The 13,822-nt window shown below is 53.2% G+C and overlaps 2 protein-coding genes across 2 annotated transcripts; one reads left to right on the plus strand and one right to left on the minus strand.

The window, feature by feature from the left end:
- Window positions 1–232: 232 nt before the first annotated feature.
- Window positions 233–3,534, plus strand: HER10_EVM0006110 (vegetative cell wall protein gp1). The gene has a single exon (XM_035475705.1). It carries the CDS (start codon window positions 1,322–1,324, stop codon window positions 2,576–2,578), a length of 1,257 nt encoding a protein of 418 aa, XP_035334030.1. The 5' UTR covers window positions 233–1,321; the 3' UTR covers window positions 2,579–3,534.
- A 7,284-nt stretch (window positions 3,535–10,818) lies between these two features.
- HER10_EVM0004668 (cytidine and deoxycytidylate deaminase zinc-binding region) lies at window positions 10,819–12,002 on the minus strand. The gene has a single exon (XM_035474304.1). It carries the CDS (start codon window positions 11,775–11,777, stop codon window positions 11,097–11,099), a length of 681 nt encoding a protein of 226 aa, XP_035333941.1. The 5' UTR covers window positions 11,778–12,002; the 3' UTR covers window positions 10,819–11,096.
- Window positions 12,003–13,822: the final 1,820 nt, after the last annotated feature.

Here is a 13,822-nt window from a genome sequence, read left to right on the forward strand (position 1 = left end):
TTGAACAAACGCACAAACGAAGGACGAACAGCGACGCAAGACCAGACAACGGAGTGTCGATTGGTCTATCGCCGAGAGGTGAACAAGCCAGGGAGAGAGACAAGCGTTCACCCAACGTGTAAAAGGGGTCCAGTCGACACCGTACGGTGTAGGTCTTCGCGCAGGAGGCTGGTGTTGCAAAAGGGAGTACCCAGCAGCAGCGGCGGCAAAGCATCAGGAGTCTCATTGGGAGGTGCCATCTACTCCGTACTGTTCTCGATCAAGCATCCATCTATCCGCCCACTGCGGCGGACTGACCGGGGTCCCGAGGTGTGAGTAATCCCTCCTCTCCCTTTACTCACCACCAAAGCTGAGCAAGCAAGCAGGACAGAGAAGCAGAACAGCGCAGAACAGCGGCGAGCACGAGGTACTTTGTTGAAAGTCGAGCCATAGGGACACGCCTCCCCCCTAGGAACTTCTCGTCTGTGTTCCCTCCCAAGAGGGGGCGCTCTAAATTGGAGCCAGGTTCCGTGTGCTCGTACGCTAAGGCAAGCCAGCCACCCCTGCCACCCCTGTCTTTCTCTGCAGCAGGGGACAGGGATCAGAAAAGGGAGCTGCTTTGGTTCCTCCGGGCAGGCCACCACGCCCCGGTGCGAGACTGCGAGACTTTGGACTACACAGTACCACCCCCTGTGGACCTCTTTCGCGCGCATTCCCACTCCCTCCCTTCTCCTCTCCCACAAAAACTGGGAAAACGCACCAAGTAATTAAATACCACGCTGCCCTCACCACTACTCTTGAACTTCTCCTCTCTTCTCATGTTTTTGGCTTCTGCCAATCAATGAATATTCTTTGACATTCACAGCTTCGGCTTCGGCTACCAACCACTTTCAACCCAACCTCGACCAAAGAGTCGTCATTCGTTGCTTCGCTGGCGTCCTCCGAGAAGCCTCCAGCAACTTCCATCCATCACACACTACCGACGTCGAGAAGATTCCTTCCCGAGCTCGGTAATCTGGTTTCTATCCTTGGTCATCGAGGGTAACCTGTAGCAGTTATATCAAACTTGGTCATGTTCGGGCACAGAAGACAAACTTCCTCTCCTCTATCATCCGACCGCATACCAAGGTGACTTGCTTCACCTTTTCTTCGCGCCTCGACACCGGCGCGACACCCTGGCCCTGGAATTACAACCACCTGCATCGACACAACCTACCGACATTTTGGGGGGAGTCGTGAGAGCTAGCAGAGGAAGCTGCTAGAGAAGAAAAAGAAGAAGACAGATTTGAAGAATACCGTGGACGCCTCCCATCGACCTCGCCACAAAGAGCCATCAGTCAACATGGCCTACTCATCCCCCTACCCCGGATCTCCTGAGGAGTACCTGTACGCCCGGGAGCGATACCAGTCGGCAACGCCAACTCCATCCCCTCGGGGATCCTCCAGCTACTACTACCCGCCCGGCTCAACTCCGCAGCGTCCGGCAACCCGCTCCCACTTCCGAACCACCAGCAGTGGCTTCAGCGAGTACAGTCCCCGTCCGCCGACGGCGTCGCCTCGATACACGAGCGATGGCTACTATGCCACGGCAAATGTGAGTAGTGGTCATCATTCGCGCAAGCATTCATGGGCCACTCCGTCGCACCCACCGCGCGAGCGCCGATCTTCTTTTGTCTATGTACGGGCCGCAACGCCCCACGGAGAATCCGACGATGAGATTATCGAAGTGGATGGTCGTACTTATCTGGTGCCGGGCAAGTCGTCACGGGCGAGGAGCAAGAGGCATTCTGTTCAGGAGACTTTTTACTATGAGGATGGTCGAGGATATGCCACTGATCCCCGTTCCTATGCACAGAGCGGTTTTGCCTACATTGAGCGCGATATCCCGGCGTATGAGCCTCGCCCCTCCCGTACCCCTGCCAACAGCCACTCCCGCCGTTCCTCGACTTCGGTTCCCCAGAGGCCCTCCACCGTTCGCCCCGGCAGCAGTTCCCAAGCATCTAAGAAGGCTCAACCTCAGACTGAGACCAAGAAGCCCCCGCCGCCCCCAGTGGCTCGCGCGGCCACTGACCAAGACGCCAAGAAGCACAAGATCCCCTCAGGATATTCACTCAAGAACTGGGATCCCACCGAAGAGCCCATTCTTCTCCTGGGTAGTGTTTTCGACTCCAACTCACTGGGCAAGTGGATTTACGACTGGACCGTCTACCACCATGGCCCTGCCACTCCCATTTCTGACATGGCAGGTGAGCTGTGGTTGCTTTTGATCCAGTTGGCCGGCAAGATCAAGCGCGGAGAGGAGACTATCGAACGCGTGCGCAGTGCCGAGAAGAAGGAAATCCTTGATGACTTCATCGATGCTGGAGAGCGTCTGACTGATAAGCTTCGCAAGCTTCTCAAGACTTGCGAGGCTCCCATGCTCAAGGCCAGCAAGAAGTCCTCTTCTCTCGGCAAGAACGCCGGTGTACAGTTCGTCGAGACTCTGTTCGGTATCGAACGCGAGTTGGAAAAGACTGAGCGATTCATGCAGGGTGTTCGTCTCTTCATCCTCCGATTCGACGCCAACTGTGATGACATCCTCAAGAACCCTGAGAAGTAAACGCCCCCCTCATCTTTGGACACTTTCCCTTGGTTTCCTTTCTGTCTATACTGCCACATTCCATGGACGGAGTACCATCAAGGAAGCCAACGGATGAACCATCGGAGCCATACCTCATTACCACCACAAAAAAAACCAAGAAAACCCAATATCGAACCGACGGATGGAGTTGCCAATTGTACGATTAGGAATTTGTTTTCCGGATCTCATTTTTCCTCGGGAGTTTCCACTTTCATCTTATTGAAACACGACGGATTTGGATTTCCCTCTATTCATCACCATAAACATAATCTGGCGCAAGCTATTATGCATCGGGGATACACACCAAGGACTTTTTCTTTGCGATACCCAAGATACCACACGGACCCGAACCTACACGGGACGAGAACGACACGAACGAACGAACGCACGGCATCATCGACCTTGTGTTACAGGGATGGACATCAAAAGCATGCTTTGGTTGCGAAATGATTACCACGGGCGACTGGAACACGTTTCAGTCATGGAAAAGGATAGCGTGTTTGCGCTTTTATCAGGAATGCTTGACTGTTTACTGGGCCTGGTTCAACACTATTCGGAACCTTGCCATCGCAACGTTTGCGCGCACAACAGGGAAACAGCTTTTACGTGTAATATGGTCGTTGATTTGCAAGGACGCAGCCTCGACAAGTTGAATTTATCTAGACGGATGCACGGGATTTGATTTTTTTAGTTTTTGTTTTTTGATTCTTGGATTGCACTACAGCATCCACAACACGCCGCACTGGAAGCGCAGCTCGTCATTTTATTATTACTGTTCACACGACTCGATTATTACGAGAGTCGAAACGCTTTTCCTTTCGAACTGGCAGGAAGATTACGGAGGAGCTGGATATACCCCTTCCTTTCCTTGTTACTGGCTCCGCGGGGGAAGCGAGTCTGAGAAATAGTTGCAGAAATCAATCAGTATCATTCTTAACACTTGTGCCCTCTATGATTTGCAAAGCGACATGTGTGTGTGTGTGTGTGTGTGTGTGTGTGTGTGGTTGAGTGACATGCGGCGTGGTTGACATCAACGTCATCCTCGGACAACATCAAGTGTCCATGACCGGGGTCCTGATTTCCCACGTGGCTCCGTTCAGGGAAAAAAGCGAACCCCATCGTGAAGAGAAGAATCCTTGTTCGTCTGTGCGGTTGTTAGGGATTTGGCGGACGGTGGTTCGATCGTGAGGATAGTTATGAGGTCATTTGACCAGCCAGCCACCCTGGTAACTCTCGTAAGCGAAGGGCTCCGCGCGGGGCGGTTCGGGGGGGAGGGCATTTCATGCGACTAGGGTCCTGCTATGCGCGACATTACGCGGGGGATAATGGTTTGGTTCAGAGGCTGGCGATTGTCCTAGATTGTGGTAGTTAATAGCTCGTTGATGGATTTGGGATGGGAGGATTCGAGGCTGGGAGATGCGGCGCGGAGGCAGCGGGGTGTGAGGTGCGGGAGATCGGACGTCGCGGGAATCAATGGATCGTGGGATTTGTTCATCCGGTGTGTCCGTTTAGACGGGGGAAGTCTGGAGCGTCTGTTGGTTTGGGGCGGGGGGCGTGAGGATTAGGGCGGCGAGGAGTTGCGAGACATTTGAGAAGGTTGAGACTGAGAGAGATATGTCGATTCATCTGGTCTGTGATTACTTGCATATCACGTCCGGTCTTGATTTTCTTCAAACTCCACTTTTTTTTCATTTTTGTCATGTTTGACATTTTCATGATTTCTGGACTGGAACTGGACTTTGACTGGAATCCTGCTTTCTTGATCTACGGTATGCATTCTTGTACGGATAGCGAGCCGAAAATATCTTGCAAGTTTACGGAGTAGAGATATGTAGGTGTCTTGAACTCAATCTGGCCTCTCTCTTTTTCTTCACGCACGCCCGAGTTTGGGGCTCTTTTTGCGTTGGAGAAGACGCTGGAATGCGTCGAGGATTGAGGCTTGGGGGGAAGACAGAAACCATGATCTGGAAATGTTCATGTTTTGGTGTTGGAAAATCCCTCAACGGGCTTGCATGTAGCTGAATCACGAATTGTCTCTTACTGATGTATGCCAAGTGCAAGACAGTGAGACTGGTTCTTATGAGACTGTCAAACTTTGGTTTTGACTCGATGCCGCGGAGTCATCACACGGAACCGGGCGGACGTGTGTACTTAGAGAGCGGAAAGGAGTTACTAAGCTGCGTTTCCATCGGAAAAGGGTGACTGACTGGCCCCGTCAGTTCAGTGTGTGAACGTTATGATTGAGGTTAGTCATTAACGACACTGGGAAGAAACGGGAGGCTGGCTCATGGGAGTCGTAGACGCGCTTTACCGCAGTTAGAGTCTCGCGAGTCGCGGGAGTACTTGCTTCTTCCCTTTCCACATTCTTTTTTTCTTTCTCGTTTTTGGTCCCTTCCAGAGACTCAAGCCAGCGCATAGGGGTCCAAGCAGACAGACTCAAACTAGCCCTCCTCCATCTTCAATTTCAGGGTCGTTTGAGGGCACGGTTACAGTGTCTGAACTCTCTACTCCGTAAGGTTGCAATGGTTCAGATGCTCCTCTCAAAAAAAAGAGAGTTTTTTTCTTTCTTGTTTGCACAGCCGGTTTACTAGGACGTGCGTTTGCACTACCTACCTTACACCGGGGTCCGGGAGCATGGATGGACGGGGGGGTGGTGGGTTCGGTGGTGAAGATGAGACGGACGGGATGATGACGGTGCGTTTAGAGAGTGTGGTTTGTGGTCATGGGTGAGTCATGTTTTTGTCACTGTATGCCTGTTTTACGTCGGTTCGTTACGATATCTTGAATGGGAACGATTGTGAGTGAGTGTGAAGATTTGCACGAAGCCGATGAGAGGACCAGGCATCGCTTGAGAGAGCGCCCAGGGAAAGGCGGGGTTCATCCGTACCAGAGAGCGTGATCTTTTAAACATATCATATCTCAGAATACCTAGACTCAGGTGATGATTCCCGATGATGCCTCATTCTTTTCTTCTTTTTGTTTCTCTTTTTTCTAGCTCTGCTTTAGGCTTTTCGCGATACATGCGAGTGATTGAACGACAGGACAGAAAAAAAACCTACAAAAACGGCGCTGCCGAGACGAAACAACGGCGGCGACTGGGGGTTGGAGTATTAGGGGGGTTGTTAGCGTGGGGCGAGCCGCGTACGGGGGGGAATCATCGCTGTGGGAGGAAGAAGAAAACGCGCCGGCCGGTCGGTGTGGCACACCTCCTGGCCCGGGCGGGACTTTTTCGGACGGTGTTGTGTCCTGAAGTCTTCTAGGTGCACTGTAAGCTCGAGATATGCCCATCGAATTGAAGGGTTTTAGCTGAAAAGTGAGAGCCTGGCTTTGCCTGGGTGGGTTGGTTTGAATATTCACGCCCTCCTTGACAGGGCTGTCCAGCACTATCTGGAGTTCTGTGAACTTTCGTGGGTGTGAGCCGGGTTTGGGTTGTAAAGATGGCGGGTGTGGTAGCATGCCGGCTTCAGGTCCTCTCTGTGACGGAGGCGACCAAATTGGTGAGCAGGGGAATATTTACCTACCTATCTGGATGGTGTGAAGAGGCTGGCTCTCGGTGTGACGAGATGGTGATGGTTCTCCTCATGGCGGGCGTCTGGGCGGCTGGCTGGCTGGCCCGTTTGCTTTCCCACGAACCTCAAGTCACGCTCTCTGGCCTGGGTACCTACACCTAGGATGGTGTTTGTTTCCTTCTGAGGGGAGGGGGCGTGCAAGTCTCAGGTGGTTGGTTTGAGCGGTGGTTTGCATCCAACAGGGAGAAGAAATATGGCAAGGCTGGGAATTCAGGGTGGCCGGCTGGTCGGTTGGAGAGATGGACAGGGAGCATGAGAGTGATGTGTGTGTGTTAGGTTGTACTGTAGGGATCTGGTGTCTGGTGTTTGGTGTCTGGCGTGAACGTGTGAACCTGGGATGCGCGGATACCTACACACATAGTACTGCGTAGTGTGCATGTTCCAAATTGGGGTTCGTTCATGTCGGGCCTCAGCGCTAATCTCGCCAATCAGCAGCACAGAAATTGTGCATGGCGTCGGCAGTCTCAAGTGATACCACGTTTCCCCCCCTCTTGACTTGGTTTGCTGCTTACTTTAGGTGTGCCGTGATATACACGATAGACAGCTTGCTATGAAGGTTGGTTACAGTGGGCGTTCTTTTCTTGGGCGCGTCTACATCGTTGTCGATCGGGGGCTGAGGATGTGAATAGACACATGAGGTCTCGGCACGGTGACGCTGAACACTGTGACTGACAATCTACGACTGGTACAAAGTAAGCAGTGCCTGGTGAGGGGGTACATGAAGTGCGTGAAAGTGCAAGGTACTCCCGTGAGCAGGCTACGACCCAGTGTGACGGTGGCACGGGTGGCTTGCGTTTACCTACTGCCTACTTTAGCGAATGATACGATGACCGCGTTTGGCGTTTCGTGTGATTCGAGAAGGAAGTTCACAATCTTGGATCGAGGCTGGGGGGGATCGGCGGTGCGGGAGGAATTGGGGGCCAAGATGGGCCGCCGCCAAAGGGGCCCGTTGGTAGCCTTACGAGGCGGAGGTTGTGAAATGCATTGTAGGTGCTAGATTGTGGGAGTGAGTGAGTCGCTCTTCATGTGAGATAGTCTTTTGAGATGAGTCTGTGAGATGAGATTCATGTAAGGTGTCAGGTGAGAGGCGGGAATGACAGGTAGGTACCTATCCGTCCGCGTCGTGTCTGAGATGACAGATGGCTGACGATCGGAATGGTATCTGTGAAGGATGCCGCTCTTCCCGCTGTAGAGCCAGTAGGAATTCAGTTCAAAGTGCTCGAATCGTTGGTTCTTCGCCCTTGCGTGTGTTCGATGTCTCTGATGCGCCCTTGCAACGGTGGTGGTTGCTCACATGAGGCTGAAGAGTTGCGGAGAGACAGTGGTCAGCGCGCTATAGATCCCTTGATTCTTGTTCCCTGTGATTGATGAAGAACTGTTATCCGCAGGCGTCCATCTAAATCCTCGGCGAACTAATCGCAAGTTGGTCACGATGCCGGATCTGGGATGTTTTTGAAGCCTTGAAGACCTGAGCGATGATGGGTTACCCCGGGCGGTTCGGAACCTCTTGGGGGAGGTTAAAGTTGCAGTGAAATAGGAATGTAAGACGCATTTCCTACTCTGGCCTAGTTAGCTTTCTCATGAAAACCCGTCCAACCAGAGGTACGAAATGCTCCGAGTTCAGCAGTCGGCTCAGGTCCTCAGGGAGTGTTAAAATCGCAGTGAATGAACCCTTTACTGGGATATGCACTGAACCGCGGTTGGCTGGGTTGCATAGAGATCGAGTGATCCCTGAGCATCCAAGGCTTAAGGTCGAATTGACGCAAGACTACGTATCTCGAATCGCTGGCAGCATGAAGACTACCCAGAGCCTTGGGAGTGTATGAGAGTCCCAAGTATTGGGGGAAGTCAATATTTCTCAGTGAACAGGTGAGTCTGCTGGTCACTGGAATCCTACAGGAAACCCAAAGGGCCCGTCACCTTGAAGGAGGAGTAGTGAAGTGAAGTGAAGTGAAGTGAAGAGGCCTGCATACTCGCCAACGGACGTGTCAAACCAGATGGCGGGGTTGGCGTCGATGGCCCACGACAAGACCCATTTGGACCCGTCGAAAGGCCACCACCATGGGATTGAGATGAAGAGGGGCAACTGCAATTGAGGGGTAGATTTGCAAGGTGAAGGAAGCGGAGGATGCGGTGATGTTTCCCGTCCAGCCTTTTCTGGCCAGATCGTCCGTTTCTGTCAATCTCGAATTGCTCTCTTCATACACGCCTCTGTCATGAGGGTCCAGCAATTACCGGAACCCTGTCATCCAAAGGAAGCAGTAAGAGACATCGCGTCTTGCTCAGCCTCTGTCATACATCAACCTCCGACATTGGCCTGAATAAGCTGACCACTGCTTTACCTTGCACCACAGGAAGCCATTCAGTTCAGCCCAGTGGTGAACAGTCAGTCTCACTGGTACTACCCAATAGACAGCAAGATTAACAGAAAATAAAACATTTGATGCCATCGACAAGCCTCCCGACTGGCTCTCACCAGCATCCAAAAATTCAAAAAGCAGCAACTGCGAATGCATGTATGTGGTGGTGCAAACGCACCAGTATGCACAGCGCGGCACAGCCAACGACGCTTCGGCAGCTCGTTATTTTTGGGGACTCGAGAGACACCTCCTTCAGCCCTCAGTAACCCATCCAAATTGGAAGCCTGCGTCATTTCTCACAGCGAACCCTCCAACTTCCAACCTGTGCGTCTGCAAAACTAGAGAATGCAACCCACGACACCCCCGGGATCCCAGGCAAGGGTAGCCCATGGGAGGAAGAGAGATCCAGTGTTGGTACGAAGTAGTGCTGTGTCGGCCCGTTCCAACCTGGGACCGTTCGTCGCCAGACTCCCGTCTTCCTCTTTTTACCTTGTTTTAGCGACCTGTCACTGGTCATTAATCACCACGAGTGGGAAAGTAGCCTTGGCCCGGCCAGTCATCCTCCATCATCATCCATCAACCAGCTGCACACTCCCCCTCCCTCTGCCCACGTTTCCCTTGCTCTCCCGTTTCCTTTTTGAGGTTCCGATGAGAGAGCCAGAGGGCGTGTTCCGGTCAACAGTTGAATCAAACAGTTCTGGGCGTTGCCTGCCTGTTTGTCGTACGAAAACTCCGCCTGTACAGCGGACCGTCTACTTACCTTGAGCAAATTGTCCGATGTCTGGAATGAACTGACAGTGTGCGTGACAATATGTCTAGGTATTCCAATCACGACTCTCATCCTCGCGGCTGTCGCGTCGCCTGGTGTACCTAATCTCACGCTATCATAGCGGACGGGTGTGCTGACACATGACTGCTCACTGCGTCTTTTTTCTCTCTTCCTTACCCGCCGCGATACCACGGATGGCGTCTGCATGCAACCAACAAGGAGGAGGGGTTTCGAGACGACGAACAAAACGATAACCGGGAGGGGGAAAGGGAAGAAGGACCCAAAGACCCTCACTCTAAGCTGCTAGTATGCGCGGGAGGGGCGGCCGCTGCGGAGACTTTGTCCCATCATCATCATTCCCGCGAATACGTAACACGGTTGTACTCTCTCTCTCTCTCGCCTGCGTCTCTCGGTCTTCAGCAACAGCTGTGATGTGGTGCAGCAGCGGCCGCGTCTGTCTCCTGTTGCTGCACAGCTATGGATCCCCCTTGGAGTTTGACTCCATCCATTCTAGCCGCAGTCTGCGATGATGCCTCGCGCTGCCATGCCATGCGCTGCACAACGTAATGAAGGCCCCTAAACCCTGTTTCTCGCCCGCGCACCGCAGTATCACCAACAGTTCATCTCGAAAAGACCACTCTCTAGTGCGTTCACGTTCAAGTTCAGCAGAGTTGCAGACCTGTTCACTGGCCCCCAGGCCGGTAACGACGCGCGCTATGTCCGGCCGATCCGGCAAAGACCATGTTCTTCGTCTTCTTTCCCCTCATCCTTCACTCCCATGTCCATGACCCGTTAAACCCGGGCGACTCCATTCCGCAACGTGCTCCCCACGCCGAAAACCGCCTCTGCATGTGCCTAAAACGACAGCGGGCCACATGGGAAAAGCCAGACGAACCCGGCCAATGACGATGCTTCAGACCCCATGAAAAGGGGGACCCGTTGAAGAGGGGGGCGTGAAGAACACGCTCCTCAGGTATGTACCTCATCGACAGGGGGGAAGATTGTACACTCTTCCGTACCGCCGTGCCGCAGCCTACACGCCCCCGGCCTGCTTTACCCCGCGCCTGCATATCCGCCTTCGTCTGCTTGGTCCATAACCGCCGCGGGATCGTCAGCATCCTTCGGCCAGCACAGTGCGTTGCGTTTAGGACGATGTTCTGCCCGGCGAAGAACGGCGGGTGATGTTCAGCTTCGGGGGCCGAGGGATCGTGGGTGTTGCGGCCGTTTAAGGTGCAGGATCTTACTGCCTTGGTACGGGCCACGGCCGCGAGTGGTCCGGCCGGCCTGTGAATTGGCCCCCCCTCTTCCTGCCGGCGGCGTATGCCGTATGCCATGCGACGTTGATCGATGCGGCAGCGATTCCTTCCCTTGCCGGTGCGGAGGTCTCACCTACGGCTAGGACACGGCCGGCCGGGATGAGGTGTTCACGGCACGCACTGGGTTGGACTGCTGTCGTTTACACACCTCACAATGACTCGATGCTTCGAAAATAGTAGATATGATGGACGTGGCTGGGAGGTTGTAGCTGAATATGGGAACGAGTCTTTCTTAGTGGTATCTCTAATGCTCTAGCTGAACACCAGTCGTCACCGGCGGCATTCCATATCGATGCTAGACAACGACGCCAGCTCGGTCCTCGACCATGGGAGCAGCCCGGCCCCATCACCGGCGTCGATTCTCCCAGCCACTGCCAGCACCATCAACGCGGACTCGAAACTTCGAGCAGTAAGTAGTCCCAAGTAGGTATCCGTAAACCAACACCCCCATTGACGAATCAACTCAACCCGCCGCTTTCTACTCTACTTCCACACGCTCGAACTCTCCGCCCCAGCCTTCTTCCCCTCCTGATACGTCTCACTCAACGCGTTATACAACCCTTTAACGCGTTCCATCTCACCCCTCCAATGAGCCCTCTCTCCCTCGTCCTTAATCTCCTCCACCAAGTCCCCCAAGCTCCGCGCCGTAAAGAACTGGTTCGTCCGGTTATACAGCTCCCGTCTCCCCAACGCACTCTCGTCTTCCCCCTCGGCGGGCACGCGAAAGACCTGCTGCAAGATATTGATATCGTGCGGGATCGCGAACAAATCGCGGCTGTCCTCGTACGTGAAGAGGTAATACACCTCCCGGAAGCCGGACCAGGCGATGCCCGATAAACAAAGGGAGCAGGGCTCGTGGGTTGCGAAGAAGACGCAGTCGGTGCGCGGGGAGGGGCGGGTGGACGGGTCGGGGAAGTCGCGCGTGAAGAAGGTTTGGATGCAGTTTATTTCGCCGTGGAGGAGGGGGGAGGTGCGTTCGTCGTTTGTGGAGACTGTGTAGGGGGTGAGGGCGTCGGAGGAGGAGAGGATGGCGGCGCCGAAGAGTTTTGAGCCGGAGGAGACGCCGCGGGCTGTTAGGGGCACGATGCGGGTTTCTGTGAGGGTGAGGAGGGAGGAGAGGACGGTTTTTGGGTCGCGGATTGGGAGGGGGGGTCCTGTGGTCATTGTGTTTGTGATGTGTTTCTAAGTTCTTAGATATTGTGTGGTGGTGGAGTTTGATTGAGTGTTCTTGAGATGTGTGTAGATTATTGTATGATGCCAATTGTTGGCCGTCAAAGCTTTGTTGGTGTTGATATGGTGATGTGGAACTGGGATGGACCCGCGATTTTATCAACCCCGCGATGCTTATCGCAACCCGCCAGAAACTATCCGTACGCGCACATCTAACGTAAGGAAAGGTTGTCCAAGTAATTCACGCGCATGAGTGGGCGCCGACCTCCTACCATCGGAGGCGTCCGTAGCGCGGGATGGCGGGATGGGGGCTCTACTGTTTCCGGTCGCGGCGAGTTGGGGCGGCGACCTCCGATATCTGCGGTCTTTATGGGGTCGGAGGTGGGAGATGTTCCGAACGCTAGGCTGTGAATGCGTTTCTTTCAGCTTTGAATGTGAAGCTGGAATTTCAAGTATTACGCGGCGTGAATTGTGGATGACATGGTAGTATTTGCATCTACTTTGCTAAGAAACGTTGGTCGAGAACCAGGCCTGGAGGGTGGCCAAGCCCGGAAGCTGGGTCCACTTATCGCCGGTCTCCGATCGGAGGTTGCGGGGAGATCTACCATAAGTTAAGATAGCTTTCCTCGAGCAGAGCAATATAAAATCAACAATTCGGGTCCGAGGAATAGGATTCGCGACCGAAGACAATAATGACAAGGGATCCTGTGGTCGTAATATCGATAGCGTCCTGGATTTTCTGCAGATCGGGTTGAGAAAAAGACTCCAGCCTTTACGCGAATCTCACAATGAGATAAGAGCACTAGGAATCGCACGCCACCTGCCTACACTCACCGTCTCACTTGACGTATTTCGCATGGAATATCCCTGAGAAAGTCATGGGGTTCAGTGGATTGACGACATCAAGTTACGACCCCAAAGCCTCGAGGTGACAGAGACTTCCCGGGCGGCCCAGTGACATCAACAGGAACAAATACGGAAACCACATAAGCAACGACGCGACAAGTGGGTGTGCGTTTTGCGTCGAGATGAAGCGAACAGGCGGTTACGAATGGTTATTTGTAAAGCTCGCGGCGGTTTTAAAGCAAGACCCTTCAGAAGCGCTGACCTATCACACGGAGAATATCCTGGTTCAAGTGGTGATATCTGAGTCCGCTGCATTGAAAGATGGAGTATCTGTTCATCAGGATCGCGACAGAGCTAAGCTACCTTGTGTCGGAGTATAAAAGAGGAAATGGGAGGATACTGTGTTGTGTTGGAGCCCAACGGTGGGGTCGGGGCCGTGATCGAGGCTTGGCTGGCGCATTTGGTGATGTTGAACACCCCAATGTCGATTCGCACCACACACTTATCGTCATCCTCGATACCTATTTTGAAGCGACTGAGCACTGAAGCTATAACTATGCTGCCTCTCCCCGGTCGCTTTTTGATGCAAGATATTCCGCATGGAATATTCAATGGAAGGGGCGGTACGGATGACTGATCAGGGTATCTTACCTTGAGTCAAGCCTTCAGTTTATAGATGGAGACGATGTAGTATGGCGCGTATGTCAATCCAAGTTCAATTGCGTAAAGTAGCTTAGCTGAAGCTGATCCTACTGTGTCATTCTCTGACTCGATAAGCAACCAGTCTGGTGAGCAAAGACGCTTACACTGAGCTCTTGATGGCTTTATAGGCAGATGCTTCCGGTCGGGCAAGTCTGTCTCTGTCTGGAGGCTCTCACTTCGCGAGGTGATTGGTGTTAGACATTGAAGGAGTTTATCACAGTATTAAATCACTTCTTATCTGATACTTCATCGGTGACTCTTGCCTCAAGTCTTGGATTTCTTGCCAGAAGCACTTTCCCGTATCCATGTGCCTATCTCGCGTCGATGCTGGAAAGACTCCTTTAAGACCCAGGCATCAACTATCATAGGCAATTAGTACTGAGGGCTGAAAAATTAGTTGACGACACTCAACTCTGGTATCTTTCTAGCAGACGGCGAAGTGATCTCTGATGGATTACCCATGTCTCCGGAGGCGGGTAATAAGTAGCAAA

Source organism: Colletotrichum scovillei (assembly GCF_011075155.1).
Source record: "Colletotrichum scovillei strain TJNH1 chromosome Unknown Contig00005, whole genome shotgun sequence".
In the NCBI taxonomy this organism is placed as follows: domain Eukaryota; kingdom Fungi; phylum Ascomycota; class Sordariomycetes; order Glomerellales; family Glomerellaceae; genus Colletotrichum; species Colletotrichum scovillei.

Excerpts from the sequence above, each read along its gene's own strand:
- HER10_EVM0006110 (XM_035475705.1), top strand. The coding sequence starts at position 1,322 with ATGGCCTACTCATCCCCCTACCCCGGATCTCCTGAGGAGTACCTGTAC.
- HER10_EVM0004668 (XM_035474304.1), bottom strand. The coding sequence starts at position 11,777 with ATGACCACAGGACCCCCCCTCCCAATCCGCGACCCAAAAACCGTCCTC.